The sequence below is a fragment of the Natrix helvetica genome (assembly GCF_964273705.1).
Source record: "Natrix helvetica genome assembly, chromosome: 2".
Lineage (NCBI taxonomy): Eukaryota > Metazoa > Chordata > Lepidosauria > Squamata > Natricidae > Natrix > Natrix helvetica.
This window is the reverse complement of record NC_138552.1, coordinates 272,855,650-272,882,982: the sequence shown is the minus strand read 5'-3', so window position 1 is coordinate 272,882,982 and position 27,333 is coordinate 272,855,650. Positions and strand designations below refer to the sequence as shown.

General features: G+C 44.1%; 1 protein-coding gene across 1 annotated transcript in view; it reads left to right on the top strand.

The window, feature by feature from the left end:
* Nucleotides 1-27,333, top strand: part of LOC309387461 (maestro heat-like repeat-containing protein family member 2A) — a gene marked incomplete at both ends in the record, with an annotated part of 57,887 nt that overhangs the window by 7,810 nt on the left and 22,744 nt on the right. Inside the window, 16 exons of the mRNA XM_081943942.1 lie at nt 659-810; nt 2,033-2,179; nt 7,232-7,324; nt 9,181-9,262; nt 10,216-10,329; nt 14,575-14,648; nt 15,182-15,301; nt 16,912-17,022; nt 18,636-18,774; nt 19,132-19,169; nt 20,905-21,046; nt 24,379-24,431; nt 24,521-24,628; nt 24,897-25,016; nt 25,980-26,102; nt 27,112-27,264. Coding sequence (XP_081800068.1) covers nt 659-810; nt 2,033-2,179; nt 7,232-7,324; nt 9,181-9,262; nt 10,216-10,329; nt 14,575-14,648; nt 15,182-15,301; nt 16,912-17,022; nt 18,636-18,774; nt 19,132-19,169; nt 20,905-21,046; nt 24,379-24,431; nt 24,521-24,628; nt 24,897-25,016; nt 25,980-26,102; nt 27,112-27,264 — 1,769 coding nt within the window. The remainder of the gene's footprint in view (nt 1-658; nt 811-2,032; nt 2,180-7,231; nt 7,325-9,180; nt 9,263-10,215; nt 10,330-14,574; nt 14,649-15,181; nt 15,302-16,911; nt 17,023-18,635; nt 18,775-19,131; nt 19,170-20,904; nt 21,047-24,378; nt 24,432-24,520; nt 24,629-24,896; nt 25,017-25,979; nt 26,103-27,111; nt 27,265-27,333) is intronic.

The following is a 27,333-nucleotide window of genomic DNA, read 5'->3' as shown; positions in this document are numbered from 1 at the left end:
TTAACGGTGGACAGGGTCACATGGCTTGAGGTCCTCAACAGAAAAGACGATCACATGCTTCAAGATGTTGGGTGAAGAAGAAAAGAGAGAAAAGAAGGGGCTTGCTGGGTTTTTTTATACTCTGTTCAGCCCCACCTCTCTATTTCCTGTTCCTGTGTAAGAAAAGTATTCTGATTGGTTGTCAGACTCCAAATGGGGCCATGCAGACTGTGCAAACTCTCTAGACTGTGTTTTGAGTCCAAGTTTGGTTGAGCTCCCAGAGTCCATGTGGTGAGTTTCTGTAGAAGGCTAATCCTACCTTTATTATGTAAAGTAGACTAGCTCAGGCTTTAACGGCTCATTGACAACGATGGTGGGGGCAGGGAGCTGCAGGGAGCTCCTTTGTCTTTAAAAACATGTTTCACCCTTTTCACATCCAGGGAAACATAATATTCTGCCTTCTTAATATTTCCCAGGATATTTCCGTTTTCTAGCAGAAGGGTGGGTTTTAACTTCCTACAGCTGCTTTTCAGCACTGGACCAGTTGTGGTTCTGAAGACTTTGAAAGAAAAGTCGGCTGAGCTTCCCCATAGGTCCCCACTGAGTACCTTTTTATGAGAAGCAGAAATGTTGCCTTCCGCTAAGATCCTCACCTTTCTCTCTTTCCCCTACATACAAGCCCTGAAACAGATATGCAAAGCAATTCAAATCTATCTTCGGACCTGGGAAAGGAGTTCCTACCCACGTATCAGTGTCCAGCAATTCTCCAGCTACCTTCTGCCCCTTTACGCCTGTATCACTCGCACCTGGTTACCTGGCAGTCACTCCAAGGTGAGTTGCCTTGAGCTCATGACCCTGTCCCAGATCTGCCTTCAATTCTGTGTAGCAAGGCAAGGTGGCAAAACTCCCTGAGTGGCATTCCCTTCAGAGCAGGCGTGGGTTCCGGCTGCTGCTACTGCTGCTTCGCTCAGGGACGCTGAGTGCGAGCAGGCTTCACGCACATGCGCAGTACTAAAAAAATGCTTCTCTGCATGCCAGTGTGGGTTCCGGATTCCGTTCCAGCCAGTACGGTTGGAACGGCCCTGGCGTCACCCACATGAACATGTGTGGCGCACGCATGCATCGTACTTCTCCTGTGACGCTTCCGCAAGCCTCCTCGATGCTCCAGCTGCTTGGTGGAGCGTCACGCAGGCACTGTACGCGCCATGCGTGTGTGCGGAAGCGCCAAAGGCTTAAAGCACAGGTAAGGAGCTCGAGCAGGCAGGTGGGCCCTCCAGAGCACCATACCAGAACGGTACCTGCAGGGATGGGTTCCTGCCAGTTCTAACCTCTTTTATAGAAGAGGTTCCACAAATCTACAGTGCCGTTTAGAACCGGTTCCAGCTCCCTCCCCCCGCCCGTCCGCACATCATCAAGATGAAGAGCGAGAGGAGGAATTCTGGGAGTTGAAGTCCACAAGTCTTAAAGCTGTGAAGTTTGAACACCCCTGGGGTTTTTTTTCTAAAGGGTTAGGGGTGCAAGGGTCTTGTAACTTGACAGCTTTAAAGCGTGCTTCAAATGCCAGAGATTCTGAGCCAACGTTTTGGTTGCTAAGCAAGAGTGTTGTTAAGTGAGTTTCACCACATTTTACAAGTTGGCCACCCCCACCCGGTCACATGGCCAGCAAGCCACTCCCACAAAGCAGGCCACACCTACAGAAGAGGTTCTAAAATTTTTTGAAACCCACCACTGGGTACCCGGTGCTCCGGGCAGGCTCCAGTACGCCCGTACCGGGGTATACTGCCTGCAACCCACCAATGGCGCATGCACAGAAGCCAAAAATAAGATGGCGCTGCCTATGGGGCTGCCGAGAGAACCGGTTCGGGGATGTGGCAGGCCTGAGTCGCTGCCGGTTCCAGCAACCAGGCCACCAAGTTACTACCAGTTCAGCCGAACCGGGCCAAACCGGTCGGAACCCACCTCTGCTTCAGAGGAACATATTTTACTTGAAGAAAAATTGGAGGGAAATATTAACAATTACCATTAACCCTTTCTCTTCCATCCATCCTGGCAGGTCAGGCTAGCAGTTCTGAAGGCCTTAAGCCCCATGCTGAGCATCTTGCTACCCAGGACAGAATTCCAGACTCAGATCTATGACGACATCATTTTGCTCTCCTTGCAGTACGACAGCAGCAGCACCGAAGCTTTTTATATCTCTAAGGTAAAAGGTTTGTAGAGCTTCTCAGTCATCCAGGTCATGGTTGTCCCAAAGGTGTTTTTTTTTTTTTTGAACAAATTTTTTTATTGGTTTTACAAAATTTTTAGGAAGAAGGGTAATGGGTAAGATTACAAATTATGACAGCTACATTATGCAGGAAATGGCACTCCCCCCGGTTCTCATAACTTTCACTTGTTAATACATTAGGTAATTACTACTTAGCAATTTTTTGACAGCATATTTTTACCTTATATCTTCCAATAATTTCAATCTATTTTATATCCAGCAGAAAAAATTCCCTGTATCAGCAATTGCATTATTTTTTTAACTCACTTTTGTGATCTAAGTTTTCTCGATGTTTTCCTCTCCCCCCCCCACCAACCAGCAAAGCTCCGGCACCTCCCGTGTCTTGTGTGTCTTGTGTAGTGTCATCAGCTTTATCTAGGAGAGCTTTGTTTTTTTCCATGAAGGCCTCCGCCTCCATAGTTGTATTAATTCTGATTCTACTGCCCTCCCAGAATACCAGCATGCCTTCTGGCAGCAGCCACCAGAACCAAACCCCTTTCTCAAATAGTTTCTTCGCTAAGAGCAAATATTTTTTTCTTTTATCTCTAACTTTCTTTGGGATTTGTTTCAGGATGACTATCTCTCTATCCTTGTATTTTAACATTTGCCCCCTTTGTGCACTCAGAATCTCATCTCTTGTAGTCTTTCTAAGAAATTTAATGTGAACCTCTCTTGGAACATTGTGTGTTCTAGCATAAGCTGAATTAACTCTATAGACCAGGTCAATATCCCATCCCAACTGCTGTCTGTCTTTTTTGATATATTCAGCGAGTAAGTTTGTCATAATCTCCCTCAAATCTTTATCATCAGCCTCAATTACGTTTTGAAATCTAAGGAAAAAGACATCCTTTCAAATTCCATTTTTATCTGATGGTTCTCAAGTTCTTGGTTTCCTCTCTGGACCCCCCTCACCTCCCCCCTCATCTCAGCCGTCCCCTCCCCCCAAAGTTCCAGTCTCTGTGAGTTTTGAGCCGTTTGGTTTTGGTTCTCTCTGAGCTGTTCATTCATTTCTTTCAGTTGGTTTTTCAAGTCCTCCTGCCCCTTTAAGAGCTTTTGAACCAACTGCTGGGTTAGGTCCTCCTCATGGACTTTGGGTTGTAGTAGAGATGTTAATGTCTGTTGTCCACTGGGGCTGGACATTGAGGATGTTGGAGCAGAGCCAGCAAAGCCTGGTTTCCCAGGTGGAGGTCTTTTCGGTGCCATTTTAGTAAAGAGAAACTCAGAGATGTCTGTGTCCATGGGATGAAATGGCAACTATGAAAGAGAGATCATGAGGCAGGCAGTCCAGACAATAATAGGGACCTTTTCTATAGTTCAAATCCAGACAATAAAATCCATTATTCCAAGTCCAGGGCACAGTATATCAAGAGATATTTCTGGGTGTCACAGAGACAAAGACAAAATGCCAGCAATTTCTATGGGTGGAGTCAAATTTCAAAGTGCATAAAGACAGTAGAAGTGTGCCATCTTGCCTTGCCAGCACGGGATCAGAAGGCAACAAACCAAAAGTTTTCAAAAAGAACAGATCATCACTTCTCTTTCACAATTGCAGCAGGGTATTCATCTGCTTGTTTGCTATGAGTGTGATTTCATTCTAGAGCTCTTCCCCTCCTCCTCCGAGGGCAGAGAGCAGTCCAAAGCCGCTTTTCCAAGGGGGAGGAAATCCCCCTCCCTCCAATCGCACTTCCCAGGAACAGATTGAAAATCTTTAAAAAGCTGTCAATCCTTCATTAAACAATCAGAGAGGGAATCGGGGAGCATTTCCATCTCACCACATTGCAGCTGCAGCCTTCAGATTGTCAAATTCATCCAGCAGCCTCGAAGCGAAAGCGCGTGGAAGCATGGAAGCTCCTCGCGCACCCCCTTTTGCCTCCTGGCACCTAGGGCAATGCCAGGAGCCCCCCGCAGCCGCCGCCGATACAGGGGACCCCCAGCTAGCTGCCCCTTCGGCAGGGCACCCCCACAAGGCTCCCTGTGCCCCCCTGATTGAGGGGGGGCCACCAAGAGCGCGCAGGGTGAGCGAAACACGCCCGCCGCTCTCAATAGCCAGAACCGGAATCCCAAAGGTGCTTTTTTTTTCTGGAGGCAACTGGACTTTTGCATTCTTTGATAATTGCATTCTTTGATAATGTGACAAAATTAGTGGACCAGAGGAATGCCGTCGATATAGTTTACTTGGTAACTTAGTAGTAACTGTGAAAGTGATATTGGAGTCCTAGTGAACTACCATTTAAATATGAGCCAGCAGTGTGCAGCAGCTGCCAAAAAAGCCAACACAGTTCTAGGCTGCATAAATAGAGGGATAGAATCAAGATCACGTAAAGTGTTAATACCACTTTACAATGCCTTGGCAGTGACGTGCAGTCAGGTGAGGCAAGTGAGGCACAGCCTCACCACTCTCATCATGAAAAAAAAAAGTAAAAGGAAAAAGCTGAGCTAGTTACTGCCTCACCGTGGATGACTCTGCTTAACTGTTAAAAAAAGCTGGAAAAGGTACGTGTGGGTTGGAGGGAGGGGGAGGAATTCAAACTTCATCCTCCTGGTGCTGTGCAGGGCTTTGGGCAAAGGCTGGAGGGAAGGACCCTGGCTCGCTTGTGCTCTCCCTCCCCAAGAGTAGTTTGATTGCAGGCAGAGCCACGTTGTGGGGCCGGTGTGTGTGCTACAGCATGGCTCTTTGCCTGGCTTCCTGCCTCCTCCTGTGGTCTCCTCACTGATGCTCTCCCTCCCCAAGTGTAGTGACTTCCTCCCCAGGCCCCCATTCATTTCTCTCTCACACACACACAGCTGGATAAAACTATATAAAAATCTAGCCCAGCTTCACTGATTACAAGTTTGAAAAGGCAACGTGGCTCCACCTGCAATCAAACTACACTTGGGGAGGGAGAGCACAAGCGAGCACTGAGGAGACCACAGGAGGAGGAAGGAAGCCAGGCAAAGAGCCATGCTGTAGTACACACACTTCCCCCCAGCCTCTTTCTTTTGGAAGGCTCAGATCGGCTCCCCTCCGGCTTCTCTGCCTCTCCTCTCACCCCAGCCTGCCAGCAGGAGGTGGTGGGTGGGCTTTATTGTGTTCCAGGCATTTCCCACCCAGACAGCAGGCTGCATTTGCAATGGTGGAGGTGTTTGGGAAAGGCAGCAGGGGAATGGGGGGGGGGGATGGCAGAGGAGCTGCTTTCAAACCACTGGAAAAGATATCCAATCCAACTTTTGTGTGTGGGGGGGTTTGTTTGAGAGTGAGTGAGAGAGGGAAAAGGGGTAGGAGAGATAGTCCAATCCAACTTGTGTGTGTGTGTGTGTGTGTGTTTGAGAGAGGTGGAGGAAGGGAGAGAGAGAGGAAGGAGGGGAAGGAGAAGAAAAAGAAAAAGAAAGAAGGAGCAAAGGAGAAAAACAAATGCTGTCGCTTTAAATTGGAACTGAGCATGCCTGGCTGTGGAATTCTGAAGTTGAAGTCCACAAGTCTAAAAATATTTGAAACCCAGCACTGTGTCAGTGCCTCACCAGTCATAAACCTCACCGCACGTCACTGTGCCTTGGTAAGGCCACACTTGGAATACTGCATTCAGTTCTGGTCGCCACGATGTAGAAAAGATGTGGAGACTCTAGAAAGAGTGCAGAGAAGAGCAACAAAGATGATTAGGGGACTGGAGACTAAAACATATGAAGAACGGTTGCAGGAACTGGGTATGTTTAGCTTAAGAGAAAGAAGGACTAGGGGAGACATGATAGCTGTGTTCCAATATCTCAGGGGTTGCCACAAAGAAGAGGGAGTCAAACTATTCTCCAAGGCACCTGAAGGTAGAACAAGAAGCAATGGGTGGAAACTAATCAAGGAGAGAAGCAACTTAGAACTGAGGAGAAATTTCCTGAAAGTTAGAACAATTAATCAGTGAAACAGCTTGCCTCCAGAAGTTGTGAATGCTCCCACACTGGAAGTCTTTAAGAAGATGTTGGATAGCCATTTGCCTGAAACGGTTTCCTGCCTAGGCAGGGGGTTGGACTAGAAGACCTCCAAGGTCCCTTCCAACTCTACTATTGTATTATTATTGTATTGTATTAGTGGACTTGCTTGTTTTTTTCTTTGAAGATGTTTCACTTCTCATCCGAGAAGCTTCTTCAGCTCTGACAGGATAGTGGGGAAGGGAAAGATTTATATTCCTTGCAGACAGCTGGTCATTTGCATCCTTTTAGAGCACAGGCGTCAAACTCGATGGTGTCACAGTTGCCGTCACGTGCCGTATTGTGACTTTTTCCCCTTCACGAAGCTGGGGTGGGCACTGCCTGCACGGGACACATCTGGCCTGCTTGACCCCCTTGTTTTAGAGAGTCATTGAAACTCTTGGAAGTTTATCTCTGTCCTCAGGGTCTTCTGGTTCCTGTAGTCTGCAACTTTTAGCTATACAATTTGGGACTAACGTTCTTTGAATGGTGGGGGAATAGCAGAGGTGAGTTCCTGCCAGTTCTGACATCTTCTATAGAAGAGGTTCCACAAATTTACCATGCCGTTTAGAACCGGTTCCACCTCCTTTCCCCCGCCCGTCCACACATCATCAAGATGAAGAGCGAGGGGAGGAATTCTGGGAGTTGAAGTCCACAAGTCTTAAAGCTGTCAAGTTTGAACACCCCTGGAGTTCTTTTTTCTAAAGGGTTAGGGGTGCAAGGGTCTTGTAACTTGACAGCTTTAAGACTTGCACACTTCAAATGCCTGAGTTCCTGAGCCAACATTTTGGTTGCTAAGCAAGAGCGTTGTTAAGTGAATTTCACCACATTTTACAAGTTGGCCATGCCCACCCAGTCACATGGCTGGCAAGCCACTCCCACCCAGTCACATGGCTGGCAAGTCACTCCCACCCGGTCACAAAGCAGGCCACACCTACAGAAGAGATTCTAAAAAAATTTTTAAACCTACCACTGGGGAGTAGGAATGGATTTCCAGAGAGGAAGCCAATTGCAGACTAAATATGAAAAAAATTGTTTTCATATTTATTACAGATCCTGGGCCAGATTCTTGAAGCTTCTCTAGTGAACAAAAACCCAATCCCTAGTATGTATGTGGGGGCCCTTGCACAGAATCTGATCTTGCAGGTAAGAATGGACAAATTACAGACTGCAATTTTGTATGTGTGTAACACTCTTCTTTTGTTACACACTATTTATTTACTTAGCAATGAAATTCCTTTGGAAAAATCTTAGACTTAGAACAGTTCTGCAATGTAAAAAATGTTCATAAAGAAAGGCTGAGATTAAAGTAGGCAAGGAGAATGTTTTCCATTCCATCTGATTTCTATTCCCTGCACAATTCCATTGATTTTTCTCACAATGGGCAGCTACAACAATATGTGCTTCCCTGAGCAAATTGATGCAGAAGCCAAATATATACAAATACATTCACACACACACACACACACCTCTTATACTTGATCAAATTTATATAGCCACCCATCTCACCAGAAGTGACTCTAGGCAGCAATAATAATAACAATAATATGCAGGTAGTCCTTGACCTACGACCACAATTGAGCCCAAAAGTTCCATTGCTAAGCAAGACAGTTGTTAAGTGAGTTCTGACCCATTTTATGTCCTTTTTTTGCCACAATTGTTAAGTGAATCACTGCAGTCGTTAAGTTAGTAACACTTCAATGAATCTGGCTTCCCTATTGACTTTGCTTGCCAGAAAGTCGCAAAAAATGATCACATGACCATGGGGCATTGCAACCGTCGTAAATACATGCCAGCTGCCAAGTATCTGAATTTTGATCATGTGACCCTGGGGATTCTGCAGCAGTTGTAAGTGTGAAACATGCTCACGAGTCACTTTTTGCAGTACCCTTACAACTTCGAATGGTCACTAAACAAATGGTCGTAAGTCGAGGACTACCTGTAAAAGCAGCCATTGCAAAAACAATCAATCTTAAAATATGAATAGTTATTACTGAAAATTAAATATTCTGAAAAATAAAGAATACAAATCACCAACAGAGTAAGTATATCAACCCCATCAAGCAGAATAAGGGAGCCTCCTTAAAATGTCATCAATTCCCTGGAAACCCCAAGCCCGATGACATCACCAGGACTAGAGGGCCTTCCTAAAAAATATCAGTGTTCCCCTAAGCCCATCAATCTTTAGCCAATCCAAAGGTGGACTATATTTAATGCTGCATATGTCAGGCGTTCTAAATACCATGCATGAAATAAATCATTGTCCAAGGCAGAATCATCCTTAAAGTTCCCATTTATTCATACAGGCAAGTTAGCATGTCTATGGAATTCCAACTCTAATGTTCTTCCTGGAATTCCACCCAGTTGAAAGTTCATGATCTATCCCCACACCCTATAATCCATCACATGTTCCAATCATCACCTTCCACGCTGGCATCTACACCCCTCTGCTTCCGGTCAGGTGTCGAGGTGCGGAGACAAAAGATGACCTTGACTTTTATAAAAGAATGTCAACAATACATTCCACAAATCTACTCCTTACTATTCCCCCTCCCAATTACCCCACTAATGAAACAGCATGGTAAAAGAATAGAGTGTGTGGCAGGCCAAAGATCCTAAAAGGAATAGGACTACAGGCCTGATACACAGAAAAGTTAAGAATTGGAGAACATGGTATTAAGAATATGTGATAGGTAGGAATAGGATATGTATTTGTATGATTAGTAATTATATAAAAGAAAGGATCAACGGACAGGTAATCTGACTGATTACATACACCTAAGTAATGGATATAAAATGTAACTGTTGTAAGATTTAATCACTATATGGGAACGGTTGTGCCAGAAATGTCGCACTACGTCCAATGTTTTTAATGTTTAACTAATAAAAAACTTAATTAAAAAAAAAATCTTGAGCCAACCAAGGCAGCTGAAGGGCAAAAGGAGTTCTGTTCTCCCAACTTCGCAAGAACAGGGACTCTTGACCTTTCCTTCTTTTTTTAGATCTGCAGCAGAGAGCCAAAGGGACATCTTCAATGGCAGAGCAACAACTCTGCTGAAATCACACAGCTCTTCCTAAAGCTAGGTACAGGCAAGAGCCACTTCTTTGATGTTCATTTAAACTGAATTCAAATGAAGTAATGCTAGAAAGATCCCTTCTTCCCATTTACTGTATCTGACAATATTCCCACCACATTAAAAAAAAATGCATTTTGATAACACTGTAGGAGGTCTGCGGGCTCTGCTAAAGGCTTCTGCAGCTAATCTAAGCCCTGAATACCCAGCTTAGTCTGAAGGATAAGTTTGGAAAAGTGGCCAAAGCCACTTAGGAGTGGGGAAGTAGGGTAGGTGACCTTGGGAATAAGTTGTAAGTCTGCATTCTAGGGCAAAGTTGGGAAATTATTCCTCCTTCTTTGGGCGGGGGGTGGGGGTTGGACTAGATGACCTACAACCGTGATGGCGAACTTATGGCACGCGTGCCAGAAGTGGGTTGCCAATTTTTCAACTATCGGTTTGGGCTCATTCCTGCACGTGCTCTTGAACTCTCGCGAATCTTCTGCGCATGTGCAGAAGCGTCAGGATGGGTGGGCGGAGCCTCCCGCTGCCGTTACTACCAGTTCACCTGATCCTGGCCAAACCGGGAGCAACCCACCTCTGATGCATGCCAGACGTGGCACACAGAGTCCTCTCTGTGGGCACGCGTGACATCGCCACCTGTTCTTTTGATTTCCAGCAGGCACATACATGCCAGCCAGCTAGTCTTTGCGGGCACCAGAGCGCCAGAAAACGGCCTGAAAATGGCCCCCAAAACAGCCCGAAAATGGCCAAACAACAGCCTGAAAATGGCCCCAAAAGCTCTTTTATTTTATTTTTTTAAAACTTCTGCTAATCTCCCAGCAGCCAAAAGGTCGGGCCAGATTTTTGTGGCTTCACCATATTACCACCACAACACCCCCTAAAACACCTGAAGGATTTAATTTAAAAAATGGCAGAAACCCACTTCCATGATATAACGGTTATATTTTTGCCTCCACTCAGCACGTTCACATCCTTCTGAGCTGCTGCGGTTTTTCCTGAGGAAGCTGGAAGAAAGCCAAGAAGATGTCCGTGTGGTGGTGTTGTTACTACTGTCTGAAATTGTTGGTGCCCGATGTAAGGACTGGGATAGGAAGGTGGTTAGGCTCGGGACAGGAAATCCCAAGTCCATTCGTTTAGTGACCGTTCAAAGTTGCAGCTGCATTGAAAAAAAAGTGACTCACAACTGGTCCTTGCACTTATGACCATTGCAGCATTCCAATGGTCATGTGATTTAAAAAAATTGGGTGCTTGGCAGTTGACATGTATTTACAATGGCATGCTAGGGTCACGTGATCTCCATTTGTGACCTTCCCAGTTGGCTTTCAACAAACAAAATTTATGGGGGAAGCCAGATTCACTTAACGACTCTGTGATTCGCTTAACCGTGGCAAAAAAAAGTTATAAAACTGGGTGTGACTCACTTAGCAACTGTCTTGCTTAGCAATGGAAATCCTGATCCCAATTGTGATTGTACATCAAGGACTACCTTGTCAAAGTAGTGTGGATTCTTCAGGCTTTGAAATGAACCCTGAACAGTTATGTTCACACCATATCTTTAACTTAAATTAACCCATTCTACAGACTCATATAAGATCATAAAGCAGCAGACAGATAGGATTTGCCACACACCATCTAACAAACTACGAAACAACTAAAATGAATATTTTTTTTATAGGTCTTCGATTAAGTTGTTGTTAGTTGTAAAGTCGTGTCCGACCCATTGTGACCCCATGGACAATGTTCCTCCAGGCCTTCTTGTCATCTACCATCTTCTCAAGTCTATTTAAGCTCACGCCGACTGCTTCGGTGACTCCATCCAGCCACCTCATTCTCTGTTGTCCCTTTCTTCTTTTGCCCTCAATCTTTCCCAGCATCAGGCTCTTCTCCAGTGACTCCTTCCTTCTCTTAGGTGGCCAAAGTATTTGAGTTTCATCTTTAAGAGCTGGCCTTCTAAAGAGAAGTCAGGGTTGATCTCCTCTAGGACTGACCGGTGTGATTGCCTTGCATTCCAAGGGACTTGCAGGACTCTTCTCCAGCATCATCGCTCAAAGGCCTCAATTCTTTGGTGCTCAGCCTTTCTTATGGTCCAACTTTCACAGCCATACATTGCAACTGGGAAAACCATAGCCTTGACTATACACACTTTTGTTGGCAGGGTGATGTCTCTGCTTTTTATGCTGTCTAGATTTGCCATAGCTTTCCCCCCCAGGAGGAAGCGTCTTTTAATTTCTTGGCTGCAGTCCCCATCTGTGGTGATCTTGGAGCCCAGGAAAATAAAAACTGTCACTACCTCCATTTCTTCCCCATCTATTTGCCAAGAATTGAGAGGGCCGGTTGCCATGATTTTAGTTTTCTTAATGTTGAGTTTCAAGCCAACTTTTGCACTCTCCTCCTTCACCCTCATCGAAGCTCTTCAGTTCCTTTTTACTTCCTGCCATTAGAGTGGTATCATCTGCATATCTGAGATTGTTGATATTTCTCCCAGCAATCTTAATTCCAACTTTTGATTCATCTAGCCCCGTCTTTCTCATGATGTGCTCTGCATATAATTTGATTAATATGTTGTGCAAACTATCACACACAGAAATGCATCAGTCCCAACTATAAACTAAACATTGTGGCTGCAATCTCCAGGTCAAATTTCAGCTCAGCTGTGTCCTGAGGCTAGCTGGTTCCTCTTCTCTTCTTCTCTCATCTATCTATATCTGCCCCCGGGAGACAATAATTTCTTCATTTCTTAACCTGTGTGTCCTCCTAGTCACAAATAATCCTAGGCTACAGTGGTATCTGCAGGGTGTGGTCAAAAAGATGAAGATAGTGGTTGCAATGGTGCAGTAAGAACTCTAATTGTTTTATATGTTTTGCCTATGCGACTCACATTACAAATAGCAAAGTCTCCATTGTCTTGTTGTGGCCACCATTTTGAGTTTTTTACCATATCCTGGGGACACTGGGCACTTAGAAGATTAAAACAAGAAGTAAAAAAAACCCAATGAACAAAAAGAATATATGATGTGAAGGTAAAAAAACAAATATATGCCCAATTAACCACTATCAAGGAGTTCATCGCAACATCTTACCCAAGAGTCTGTCCTTCAGGCCAACTTTACAACTCTAGGGAAGCCCAGCAACAAGTGAAAAGAGATTTGGTCAAGGCTCTGTTTTAGGCCCAGTACTCTTCAACATCTTCATCAATGATCTGGATGAGGGGATAAATGGGGAACTCATCAAATTTGCAGATGACACCAAGATGGCCAACACTCCAGAAGATAGACTTAAGATACAGAAGGATTTTGACAAACTTGAACATTGGGCACTATCTAACAAAATGAAATTCAATGGTGAAAAGAGTAAAGGTTCTACATTTAGGCAACAAAAACAGAATGCACAGGTACAGAATAGGTGGTACCTTGCTCAATAGAAGTAACTGTGAGAGGGGTCTTGGAATCCTAGTGGACAACCATTTAAATGTGAGCCAGCAGTGTGCAGCAGCTGCCCCAAAAGCCAACACAGTTCTAGGCTGCATAGAATCAAGATCACGTGAAGTGTTAATACCACTTTATAATGCCTTGGTAAGGCTACATTTGGAATACTGTATCCAGTTTTGTTCAGCATGATGTAAAAAAGATGTTGAGACTCTAGAAAGAGTGCAGAGAAGAGCAAGAAAGATGATTAGGGGACTGGAGACTAAAACATATGAAGAACGGTTGCAGGAACTGGGTATGTTTAGCTTAAGAGAAAGAAGGAATAGGGGAGACATGATAGCAGTGTTCCAATATCTCAGGGGTTGCCACAAAGAAGAGGGAGTCAAACTATTCTCCAAGGCACCTGAGGGTAGAACAAGAAGCAATGGGTGGAAACTAATCAAGGAGAGAAGCAACTTAGAAGAGAGGAGAAATTTCCTGACAGTTAGAACAATTAATCAGTGGAACAGCTTGCCTCCAAAAGTTGTGAATGCCCCAACACTGGACGTTTTTAAGAAGATGTTGGATAGCCATTTGTCTGAAACGGTATAGGGTTTCCTGCCTAGGCAGGGGGTTGGATTGAAGACCTCCAAGGTCCTTTCCAACTCTACTATTGTATTGTATTGTATTGTATTGTATTGTATTGTATTGTATTGTATTGTATTGTATATTTTCTTTCTCTGATTTTTTGTTTATCTGTGGATAGGAAGATGTTACGTACACTTAGGCATGAAGGGAGGGGCTGCTCACACAAAAGCTATAGCAAGTACAGATAAAAGCTATAGCAAGTACAGATATAAAAACTACACCCCTCCCCACTGGAAAAAAATGACATTTGCTTTGCTAGCATGGCTGCGCTGTATACAGAAGCAGATTTCAATTTATCAGCTTGAGGCTGTGATATGGGTGTCCCAGGCAAAAATGCAGGCAAAAGCAGATGAAGTGGTTGAAATATGGAAATGGATTTAAACCAGCTTTATTCCCAAGGAGCATTGCAGCTTAAGTTTGCAGTGCAGAGAAACCCAGACACGTCCCAAAAGTGCTTTCTTTCAAATTCAACTGGAATTTCTTTGTTTTGCCTGAAAACGTTTCGCTTTTCATCCATGAAACTTCTTCAGATATGACTGAATGGTGGAGAATGGAAGGATTTATATTCCTGTCATCTGTGTGGTCATTATCCTTCTTTCTGAGGGTCATTGAGGCCACTTGAAGGTTTACCTGTGCCCTCCGGGTCACCTGAGTCCTGTAGTCTGCATTTTTTCCCCCTGGAAATCCATTCAGACTCCCACACCTAAATCAGAAGTTTGGTTGTCCAAAAGGCAGTAATATATGAGGTCATCAATTGTCCAGTTCATGGGACAATCATGACCAGGACAACTGAAAATCTCCATACACAAAACTCAAGGAGTTTTTACATTTATGGTTAATGATTTCTCTAGGCCAGCTTTTTCCAACAGTAGCAACTTTAAAGACACATGGACCTCAACACCTAGAATTCCCCAGTCAGCTATGCTGGGAGTTGTAGTCCTCATGTCTTAAAGTCATCAAGGTTGGGAAACCCTGCTCTAGGAAGAAGATCGAAGTGGAGAGTCCTTTTGACCTTACCCCAGGTAAAACTATGAGGTGAATTAAATTTGATTTTGTTTAATTTACCTGTGCATCTAATTAGAATTAAACAGGCTAAATATATTCTTCAGTTAAGCATTCAATGATTTTCTCCCCCTGCCTTTCCTTCCCAATTTAAGTCATTACTTTATAGAGTCTATAGTGGCACACAAGGGCCACAAACAGCTAGGGATTTCACATTGTATATCTCGTGTTAAGAAGCTCCCATCTTTGCCCCCATCTTTTTCAGTGCCTGAGGTGTGGAACAAGAGGCTGCTTTGTGTAAAGGTGGTGAAGGCTGTCCTGGTTGATGATAGCACCCTGGTGAGAAACTGTATCTCGGCAGTTCTAAAATGCGACGTGTGTCAATAGCAATTTTCCGGTGAAAAACTTTGTAATTATTAGTAGCCTTGTGAACTCTCAAGTCTCTTCTTTTTATTATGTGTTCAAAATGGGCAGTGATTCATTTCATCATATATATTTGTATGTATGTATGTATTTGTATGTGTATATACATGTATAAATATAGCATGTGTATATATGTATGTATATACCGGTATATAAAATGGGTGTATTAAACTTCCCTAGCACACTTTAATGCCTTTAATTGCAAAAATAGAGGGGGAGAGAAATAGAAATGTTGTTTTAATTTTTTATTGCAATTCTTTAAAATGAAATATAGAAAAATATTAAAAAATGAAACCAAAAGAGATGAATATATTCAGGAAGATATTAGAGATTGCAAAAATATAGCTGTGGGAGTGAGGACAGGGCTGCATGTTCTCCACCCTGACAAGGTACCATTTTTTTCCCCTCTCTCAATGCCATCTTCTATCCCCCAAATCTCTGGCTATTAGATTTGTCTTGCAACGCTCCAGACTATTAGAAAACTGCTGTCTGTCGGTTATTTGGAGAAAATTGAAGGATGGCCTCTGAATTACATTGCCCTGCAGCTGTCCAAGTCTGCCCATCAACTGGTAAGACTAATCTGAAATTTCAACAGTGGAGTCATTTCATGTTGGGGGGTGGGAGTAAACTGGATGAGCCCAGTGACATCATCCTTATATTTTGGGCAGGATGTGCTCTCTCTCTTAACAGGAGCAGCTATTATTTTTCAGATTGCTGTTTTACAAAACAAGAAAAAAACTCTCAGCCTGAAGAATGCAATAAAAGTGGGGTTGAAACAAGAAAAGAATAAGAGATGAATTTCACATTCCTGTACATAGATGTTTATTTTATTTATTTAAGAGGGTTGATTCTCCGTGCATCATCATATGGGTTTCTTTACCTTCATTCTTTCCTTACCCAAACTCAGGAATGCGAAATAAAGGTTAATAAACAGGACTGCTGCTGTCACATAACATGCTAGGGCCCATAAGAAACTCACCTGTATGACAGCTTGACATAACGTTCACGTTCAGGTATTAAGGCAATGGCTACCTTCCCACAACCTTCTGTCCTTACAAATTACCCAATTCCATTTAGCTTAATCTAACACAGAAGACCCCAAACATCTCAGCTCATTGACCTCTTTATGACGTTTCAGATTGTTCATCAATCCCCAAATATTTATTATATAAAAATTAATGAATACTGTTTTAACTAATAATACAATGAATAATAATAAGCAAAGCTAGTGGTGTTAGATACTCCCCCCCCCCGGTGTTGCAGCAAGACAATAGTAGTTTCCACTCAGGTCCTCTCTTTTCCGGCGGAAACAGAGAGGCCCCAGTGGATGCCTGGCCTTATACCAATAAAGAGCTCATGTTATCGCTAGCCTTTTGTGCCTTTCATTACCCGATCTAACAAGTGTCATTAGCAATAAATGCCGTGGGCTCAATCCCAAAACAACTGGAGTACTACTTGAACACCCTCACCATTGACAAACTTACTACCAGTCAATTGCAAAAGGCAGCTATACTCAAAACAACTTAGATCCTGTGACAATACCTGTAACACTCTCAAACATCAACATTTGCCTATTCCAGATCCTTGGGAAGAACTCAATAGGTGGATAAAATGCCAAATTCAGTCTAATTGTATGGCCAACTATCACCGAACCATAATTATAATAACTGGAGCACCATGTGGACACATTGGCATTGACAAAATCACCACCAGTCAATTGCAAAAGGCAACTTTACTCAGAACAACTTACATCCTGTGACAATACCTCTAATACCATCAAACCCAGATCCTTTGGGAAGGATTCCATCCCTTGGATAAAAATGCCGAATCCAGTTTAAACATTAGGCTGAATGTACAACGTACCATAATAATAGAAATAACTCAAGGCTGTTCCCACTGGCAGCTGACCATCCAAACCTGAGTAACATTGTCTCATCACTAGCCACCTCTTCTTCAGGCCTAGAGACTGGTCTGGAGCTTTACAGAGATCCCCAAAGATTAATTGACCCTAATTGGCCTGCCATCATTTATCAGCCATCTACTGATCCGCAGACATTTATTCACCCCCTGGGTTAGTCCTTTTGATCTTTGGGAATTGATGTTGACCACCTTGGAGAACTTTGATCTAGCAGAATGTGCAAACCCTGGGTATGGCTGGATATCCGATTTTCTCTTTCAGACACAGCCAACGTGGGATCTTCCTTTGGGAGGTTTAAAGGAGAAGGCCATGGAGAGAGTCGGTGTGGATCTTCTTCATTTCGCCGTAACTTCAGGAAGAGGTGCAAGTCAGGTCAGAAGACCATTAAGACTTAAGCTAGCTATGTTTCATTTCTTTGCAATCACTTGTCTTGGCTTTTGCTTCATTCATGTCATAGTGGTGGTGTTCATATAAATCCATTCATATAAATTCATATAAATCGGGTGTCAAACTCAAAGGCTGCGTCAAGATTGTGTTTGACCTCGGAGGGGAGGGGGCATGGCCAGGATGGGTGTGGCCAACTCGACGTCCCTCATGTTGGGGATGCCTGTGTTGTCCCGAGCGCTCTGCCAGTGAAAATGGACTCCTAAGCGCCATTTTCAACCCCAACGGCCTCCTGCAACTTTCTGCCAAAGAAAACAGGCTCTCAAGCTTCATTTTCAGCTACAATGGCTTTCTGCAATCCCCTGCCAGTGAAAACAGGCTGTGCAGACCGCCTGAGCTCCATTTTCGCTGGCAGAGGCACCACGGGTCAGTCCTTTGCAGGGGTGGGTTCCTGCCAGTTCTAACCTCTTCTATAGAAGAGGTTCCACAAATCTACAGTGTCGTTTAGAACCGGTTCCAGCTCTCTCCCCCCGCCCATCCGCACATCATTAAGATGAAGAGCAAGAGGAGGAATTCTGGGAGTTGAAGTCCACAAGTCTTAAAACTGTCAAGTTGAACACTCCTGGGGTTTTTTTTCTAAAGGGTTAGGGGTGCAAGGGTCTTGTAACTTGACAGCTTTAAGACTTGTGTGCTTCAAATGCCAGAGTTCCTGAGCCAACGTTTTGGTTGCTAAGCAAGAGCATTGTTAAGTGAGTTTCACCACATTTTACAAGTTGGCCACGCCCTCACAGCCACATGACTGCCAAGCCACTCCCACCCAGTCACATGGCTGGCAAGCCACTCCCACAGAGCAGGCCACACCTACAGAAGAGGTTCTAAAAAAGTTTGAAACCCACCACTGGTCCTTTGCTGTTTCCAGGGCACCCCGTGGGCCGGATCCTACCCCCGGGCCTTGAGTTTGGCCCTCCTGATATAAATGGTCTTTATTGGCCTTGATATTTTGCTCCTTTTTTTTTGGTATTACCATATAAATGGAGACATTTTGTGGAGGGACCTGAAACAAAATGCAGGGGGTGGGGGGGAATTAGCACAGTGGGAAAAGATCAAATGGGACATAATGGCAAACTTCATGTAAAAACCTGGATTTAATGCTCTTAGTCCAAGGCGGAGGAAATCTTCTGAGAGTAATATGTGAGAGATTCACTTCAGAAAACTTAAAAAGTCAGCCATGCCTCTTTTAGATCAGAGTTTCTTAATCTTGGCAACTTTAAGATCAGTGGACTTCAACTCCCAGAATTCCCCAGCTAACCAAAGTTATGCTGTAAGGATGGATGGATGGACGGTCAGACAGATATACTGTACATACCAGAGGTGGGTTGGTCCCAGTTCAGCCCAGTTTGGCGGAACCAGTAGTGGCAGTGGCGGGAGGCTCCACCCACCCACCCAGACGCTTCTGTGCATGTGTAGAAGCGGTGCGTGCATGCACGAGTGAACCGGTAGTAAACCAGTTAGCAACCCACCAGTAGTACATACATAGTGATTTGATAATGCTAGAGAAGAAGCAGACTGTAAGTGTTTAACTATTCTTTCCTTTCTGGTAGGAATTATGGGAAATGTTGCTCAACTATCTAATGCAGCCACATTACACAAGTTTGGCTACACCTCTGTGCCAAGCCTTGCGGCTCCTAGCTGAACATCGACTGAGGTGGTTTGTTCCAACACAGGCTACATTGGAGCCAGGTGGGTACCAGCAAGTCTAACACTCAACTGGGCTGCTTCATTCCTTGTAGGGGGAGATGGTAGAAGCAACCTGGCTGAGGCATCTGCAGTTTTCTAAGAGATTCGGGAAAATCTTGCAGATATTCCTGACTATGAAGCAACTAGCCACCTATAAATGCCTCAGGCTATCATATTATGAACTGATGCTGTCCATTAGCCTGTCCATCTGCCAGTTGATGTCTAGATAAAAGTCGATAAATGCGCACATTGTCACTAGACCTAGGAAATCAGTTTCCATCGCTTCATGATTTACTGAAGTTTTGTACTTCCCTGCCTCATCCATATTTCTGTCTCTCTTTCTCTCTCCACTCCCAGTAGATTCACCAACTCCCCAGGGAATGATGGCTCGCCTTATAGTAAGTGATACAGCTGCAGGGCCCAGGTTTCTCTCTCCTGCAACTTCACGTGCCTTGGTTGTAGGACGTTTGATGCAGGAAGTCAATCAATTAGTTTCCCAGGTGCCCATTCTTCCTAAAATAATGACAGACAACATCTGCTCAGAGGAGGAATTGTCATAACACATCTAACCAACAATGGCCAGAAAGGCTAAACTGACAAGAAACATTTCTATTTATATTCCAATATATTAACTCCATTGTAGATATTTAAAGGTGCATGGAGGAAAACCTTCAAAAGCAGGCGATCTGCTGGACGCCAGCTGGTCCATCAGGTCTGTCAAACCATCCAATTACTGGATTCTTCTCTATTGCCATGTTAGCTGTGACTGTGAGAGAGACCAGACACCTAGCTGCTTCAGCCTGTTTCTTCTTTTTTGTGGGGGCAGAGGCAATATGGACATGGGATTATTGACCTTATGGAAAACCAAATATGGGTCTTCTGGGATATTCTTATCAGCCAACTTAAATGTATTTTCCCCTTACAAGTTTCTTAACCACTAGACTGGGGGTCCCCAAACTTGGCAACTTTAAGACTTGGGGACTCCAACTCCCAGAATTCTCCAGCCAGCTGGAGAATTCTGGAAATTGGAGTTCACAAGTTTTAAAGTTGCCAAGTTTGAAGACCTCAGCACTAGACCAAACTGGCTTTCATTTGCTGTCCTGAAAGTACTTGCATTATACCGTGTTTCCCCGAAAATAAGACAGGGTCTTATTTGCTTTTGACCCCCGAAATAAGCGCATGGCCTTATTTTGGGGGAGGTCTTATTATTTTTGAGGTACAGGAGGCAGTCAGCATGGTCACCTCATGCCTGCTGCTGTGTTGCAATATTTTCAGGGAGGGCTTATTTTCAGGGGAGGGCGTATTTTAGTGCAAGCGCTCAAAAGCCCAATTTGGCTTATTATCCGGGAAGGTCTTATTTTCAGGGAAACAGGGTAATATGTGAAGAAAGCAATGTTACCAGTTTCATTGTTAAAGTGTCACTGTGGGGCAGTGCTTTTTACATCCACAATTACAGTATGTCCACGTATTTTCCTACATCTCAAGGACAGAAAGACAACACATTCATGTGGCTATAGAAGAGCCTATTAGTAGTTGGGTAAGTCCCATACTAGATGGATACTCAGCAAAGAGTAGGAGACAGAATCTGTGAGGGAAATCCCTCAATTACCATATTTTTTTGAGTATAAGACGCACCTTTTTCCCTCAAAAAAGAGGGTGAAAATCTGGGTGCGTCATACACTGAATAGAGCATTTTCTGCCTCCCAAAAACCCACCCCCTTTGCAAAAATGGCTGTGCATAGTTTTTAGGAGGTTTGTAGAGTGCTCCCGGGGGGCTGGGGAGGGCAAAAATGAGTGAAAAACGAGCTATGCATGTCCTTTTTTGACAAAAAAACGGTCCTGTTTTTGTGAAAAACAGGCCTTTTTTGGGAGATCTGCAGAGTATAAAAACTTTTTTTTTTTTAATTTGCCTCTTCAAAACCTTGGTACATTTTATAATCTGGTGCGTCTTATACTCTAAAAAATACGGTATGAGTAACTTGAAAGCAGAAGATAGGGGTTACATTTTGACTTACCGCCAGTTGAAAAATCCAACTGCTTTTCAAGGTAGCTTTTCAAATATGATTAAAGCAGCGTTGGGAAAGGTTTTGAAATTTTGGATACAAAATCATGTTTTATTGTCCTAAATTGCAGGCCCTTGCAGTTTGCCCTTTAGAAGGAGGTGGCCAAGGAACTGCAGCGCTTCTCCTGCTAAGTGCTTTGCGCCCAGAATTCTACAAGAGTGTGGGTGAACATTGGTGGGTCGAAGTGCCCATCCTGGCCCATTACCTGGAAGGTGAGATAAATGAAAGCAAAGAGACCATGTTTCTGTGTTCTTCTAATGTATTTAGTTAATGCATGGAGAATTTTAACCAGACAATGGCACTGCATACCAAGTTCTAATCCATACATTTGTTTATGTATGCTTTGAATATGTATATAGATGCCCATATGGTCCAGGACTCTACAAAAACAGGGTCCTGGATTGTATAAAAAACATTCAAGCAAACATAACTACTGTATACAGTTCTCTATCCAGTTGAAAATAATTCCTGCATTTAGACAAATACTGTACCTGACCAAAGTATATACAGATAGCCCAGTGGTGGAATTCAAACAAAATTACTACCAGTTCTGTGGGCGTGATTTTGTGGGCATGACGTGGCCTTGTGGGCACGGCTTTGTGGGCGTGGCAGGGGAAGGATACTACAGAATCCCCATTCCCTCCCCCCTCCTGGGGGACAGGGACGTGCGGTCAGGGGAGGCAAGGGAGGCAGAGCCTCACCTCTCTTCATGAAATAATAGTATATAATATTATATACTAATAAATATAATATTATATACATCCGCCCGGGCGTGCCCGGGAGCTGCAGAGGGCGGAGGCAGAAATGTTGTCGGCGCTCCTGGATGATGAAGGCACGAAAGCGACTGGGGAACGACGAGAACCTTCCTGCCTCTGCTGGACTTTGCGCGCTCCTCGCGACTGTCGCGAGGAGCGCGCAAAGTCCAGCAGAGGCAGGAAGGTTCTCGTCGTTCCCCAGTCGCTTTCGAGGACTGTGGAGCGCGAGCCGGCGGAGCACGCTCAGGAAGGCGGGGAATGGGATCACGTGTGCTGGAGGCTGAGGCAACCTGGGCCTCCAGCACACGTGGTCCCATTCCCCACCTTCCTGATGACGTCACCAGCCTCACCAGCCATAAACCTCACCGCACGTCACTGCTGGGGGAAGATTGCTGCAAAATCCCCATTTCCTCCCCACCTCACTAACGTGCTTTCCAGCTGCATTCTGCTGTTCAGGGCAACAAAAGAAGATCAGCTGGGAGGCTGGGAGGCAGCACTGGGCGGGGCCAGTTCTCCAAACTACTCAAAATTTCCGCTATCGGTTTTCCAGAATCTGTCAGAACTGGCTGAAAACCACCTCTGAGGTAGTCCTCGACTTACAACCATAATTGAGCCAAAATTTATGATGCTAAGCGAGACATTTGTTAAGTGAATTTTGTCCCATTGTATTACCTTTCTTGCCGTAGTTGTTAAGTGAATCCCGGCAGCTGTTAAGTTGGTTACACGGGTGTTACGTGAATCTGGCTTCCCCATCGATTTTGCTTGTTCAAAAGGTTGCAGAAGCTGATCACATGATCCCAGGACACAGAAACCGTCATAAATATGAACCAGTTGTCAAGTATCCAAATTTTGATCATGTGACTATGGGGTCGTAAATGTGAAAAATGGTCATGTCACTATTTTCAGTGCCGTTGTAACTTTGGACAGTCACTAAATGAACTGTTGTAAGACAAGGACTGCCTGTACACGTTGATGAAAATTCCATTTAAATAAGACATAGTTTGTACAGTGCAACACAGTAATCTCAGGATATATGTCCTAGCTTCTAATATCTCAAGTGTGGCAGTAAGAAGAATTGTATAATAATAATAATTAATAATAATTTATTAAATTTCTAGACCACCCCCTCTCCCCGGAGGGACTCGGGGCGGTGTACAGGCATAAATTTAAAACATACAAACAATCATACACATAAGTAAAAATCAGATTAAACAGCCCCTGTACAATTTATAAAAATTAAAAAAACAGACCTTAAAACCAATCTTTAAAAATTTAGAAATAGGACTGAGGTGGGATAGGTGGAATTAGGCCAAGCCGGCTAGTTGGAATAGGTGGGTTTTAAGTTTCTGACGGAAGGAGCGGAGATCCGTAGTCATTCTAATGTCGGGGGGGAGGTCATTCCAGAGGGTCGGGCCCATCACAGAGAAGGCCCTTCCCCTAGGCGTCGTCCGCTGGCACAGCCTAGTGGACGGCACCCGGAAGAGTCCCTCTCTGTGTGAGCGAATCGGCCGGAGGGATGTATGGGGCAGGATACGATCCCGCAAATAACTAGGTCCTGTGCCATGGAGCGCCTTAAAAATGATGGTCAACACCTTGAAGCGCACCCGAAAAGCCACAGGTAGCCAGTGTAGCCCGCGCAGGAGAGGTGTTACGTGGGAGTAGCTAGAGACTCCCGAGGCTGCCAGCGCGACCGCATTCTGAACCAGCTGTAGCCTTTGGGTGCATCTCAAGGGGAGCCCCATGTAGAGAGTGTTACAGTAGTCTAGCCGGGACGTCACAAGCGCATGAGTGACTGTGCGAAGGGCGCTCCGGTCCAATAGGGGATGCAATTGGCGCACCAGGCGAACCTGGTGGAACGCCCCCCTGGCCACGGCTATCACAAGAAAGTTTTAGCCATGATGTGTAGCTTTTCTAAGGCTGAATGGGTCATCTAAGTCTAAATTTCCAACTACCACAAATAAAACAATTGACAATTAATCTTGGTTCTAAATTTTAATACAATAGGTACTAAGTAAGTGTTTCTCAACCAGAATATCCCAGCCAACAATGCTGCCTGGGGAATTCTGGGAGTTGAAGTCACATCTTTAAATGGTTAAGTTTGAGAAACACTGTACTAAACAAGAATGGGGGTTACTTCAGGTTCAGATAATTCAATTAGTCGTCACAGTTAAGCCTAACTGGTTAAAGCAATATATGGGTTGGAAAGTAAAATTCCAACACCTGTCCTGTGTCATTAATTATAAGCACAGGATGTCAGGCATAATCATAGATTATCTATGGCAGCTGTAAATCTTTCCACAATGCAGGAATGTGAGAGGACAAGAAAAAAAAGTTTATTTCTGAAGCCAAGGCTCCATGCCAACAACCCCAATATTGAGAAATCAAAGTGATTTTGGTCTTGTATCTGTCCAAACATCCTTAGAGATGTCAGGGGAAAAACCCTACAACAGGGGTGTCCAAACTTGGGAACTTTAAGACTTGTGGACTTCAACTCCCAGAACTTCAACTCTTGTCCTGAAGTCCACAAGTCTTAAAGTTCCCAAGTTTGGACACCCCTGCCCTACAATGTTAGGCTCATCCAACCATCCAGACTTCAAAAGTTTACTGAACACCAATAAATGTGGAATTCATGGAAGTGGTTGTTTTTTTAATGTGTAGTTGGCATGGTTCATTTCAATCTGGTCCTCATATTTTTATGGAAATTTCTCTCATTTCCAAAGGGCTTTAAAAAGAACCATCTCTCCTCCTGATTCTCTGGGTAATGTTGGTCTCCTATGCTCTCCCCAAAGGCCACAGCAAGTACACATTGCCACCAGCAGCCTGGGAGCAGAAGCTACTGGAGGTAAATCCCAGTGATGTGAACATGAATATTTCCTACGGCACCGATGACCCTCTCTAATGGCCTCCTCAATTCTCCTGATGACTCCACAGTTCCTGAAGAAATCCTTACAGAGAAACCAGGAAGAAGGCTGGAACCTAATCTTGGGGCAGGAACTCATGAAGCAGATGGGTGTCTATCACAACTCCTCTAAAGAAAAAGTCAGTGTGATAAAGAATATTGGTGATGTCCTTTATAAAAAGGCTAACCAGTTCTACCTTGTAACTCATACACTAATACGTCCCATGTCAGCTTTCTCCAGCCTAGAGATTCTTCAAACGTGGAGATTTCACCTACAGTAAATCTTCCACTATTGTGACCATTGTTGAGGATTCTGAAAATTAAAGCCTACATATTGGCTTTGGATGGGTCTGGGTTTCTTTAGGCCATGTTTAAAGAACCTCCAGCTGTTTTATTTCTCTCCTCCAGGTCTTCCTCTACAAGACTTTGGGAATTGCTCTTTCTGCTGCAGGGGATGTAGGTGGGGTGACCCAGCAGCTCCTGCATCTGCTCTCGCACACAGATTATACTGAGAAAGCCCAGCAAAAGGCAAGAACCAATACAATACAATAACAGAGTTGGAAGGGACCTTGGAGGTCTTCTAGTCCAACCCCCTGCCTAGGCAGGAAACCCTATACCGTTTCAGACAAATAGCTATCCAACATCTTCTTAAAGACTTCCAGTGTTGGGGCATTCACAACTTCTGGAGGCAAGCTGTTCCACTGATTAATTGTTCTAACTGTCAGGAAGTTTCTCCTCAGTTCTAACTGTCAGGAAGTTTCTCCTCAGTTCTAAGTTGCTTCTCTCCTTGATTAGTTTCCACCCATTGCTTCTTGTTCTACCCTCAGGTGCTTTGGAGAATAGTTTGCCTCCCTCTTCTCTCCCTCCCTCCCTCCCTCCCTCAACCACAGTCTGCGGTTGAGAATTCTAGATTTCTTCTGTTATATATGTTTTTGCCTTGATCGTACAGTACATGATGATGATGTTATTTGGTAATCCTAATCTTCTTTCTGACTCTGTATTCTGGTATTCTGGAACTAACTTTCATGTCTTTTAAGTATGGCTTTTACTACAATGATATAGCATTCCTCTCTCTCTATTCCATTTGATATTATTGGAAGAATATATCTGTTCAAAAGAGGTTATTGTTGTAAATCACGCAGTATTCCCTTTTGCTCTTTTCCATGTTTTATTTTGCCACTGGGTTCTGCTTTAGTAGAAGGCTTGTTTTCTCATGCTGGAGAGAAGAGGACACTTTCAAATATTATTTGTCAGTGAAAAGTCAGAGAAAAGCATCAAAGTAGAACACAGATCACATTTGCTGTTAATTTTAAAAACGTCTTTGATTTCTTCTATGATGGCAGGGCCTGTAACTGAATGATCCATTTAGCTCAATATCTCTAGGAGTGAGAAAATGGGGTTAAGAAGATCCTAAAAGGGTGGATGGAGGGGTGAACTGGATTTGACAGAGGAGTTCTTCTGTTTTCTGGCTACCCCTTCTCTTGTCCTCAGGGTACTCGATGGTGCCTGGCATACTGTGCAGAGGGGCAGCTTGTGGCGGTGCTGGAAGCTCTACATTGCTTTGAGAAAGCGATTTCTGAGGGAAAAGATTCGGCTTGCTTTCGGATTGGCCAGGTTTGAAGATTTACCATTTCATGCTATCTTCTTGGTCTTCTTGACTAGCAACTGGGAAGCTGGCTACATGAGAACATGGTGCCCTTTTAAAAGATCACGCTTAAAGCATGTTTCAGTCAGACCTAGAATGCAGATGATGCAACACATGTAATCATATATGCCGGGCTCCTTACCACAGATACCTTCTCTATGCATTGGCACTACAATTCCCAGAAGTATTAGCCTCATACAACCTTTGGCCTTTGTTTCTGTCTCTTTGGTTTGCCAGCTTAAAAAGAGAGGTACGGAAGGCAACCTTCTCCAGCTTGGATTTTAATTTCTTTGAGCAGGCTTTTACAATTCTCTTTTTTTTTCCTGAGTCAGACTCAAGAAAATTTCTCTAGCGCCTCAAACAAATGGCACTTAGAAAGAAAAATACTTATTGAGCAAGAAAAACCAAAGTTATTTCTGCTAACTTGTCATATTTTCTCTGAAACAAATTTGGGACCCAGAATATGATTGTGCCATTAGAATTGGTCTTCTTCAGTGGTGAATTTCAAATTTTTCTAGAACCTCTTCTGTAGGTGTGGCCTGCTTTGTGGGAGTGGCTTGCTGGCCATGTGACTGGGTGGGAGTGGCTTGCCAGTCATGTGACTGGGTGGGTGTGGCCAATTTGTAAAATGTGGTGAAACTCACTTAACAACACTCTTGCTTAGCAACCAAAATGTTGGCTCAGAAACTCTGGCATTTGAAGGACGCAAGTCTTAAAGCTGTCAAGTTACAAGACCCTTGAAGCCCCAACCCTTTAGAAAAAAAAAACCCCAGGGGTGTTCAAACTTGACAGCTTTAAGACTTGTGGACTTCAACTCCCAGAATTCCTCCTCTCGCTCTTCATCTTGATGATGTGCGCATGGGTGGGGGGAGGGGGCTGGAACCAGTTCCAAACGGCACTGTAGATTTGTGGAACCTCTTCTATAGAAGAGGTCAGAACTGGCAGGAACCCACCCCTGGTCTTCTTCATCATCTGTAGGGCTTGCCAGAGAAAGAACATGTGATGAATACCTTCCTTCTATTATATGGTAGTGTGGCAATTCGTGTTCCCCAGGAACAGCTAATGCCTCATCTGGCCAATGAGATTGTGCCAAGGATCCTACACCATTATATGATACTAAACAATCCAGAGGTGAGTTATTTGCCTTATTGTGCTACCAGGGTAGCGAGATTCTGTTTCATTTAATTGGTGGCATTGGAT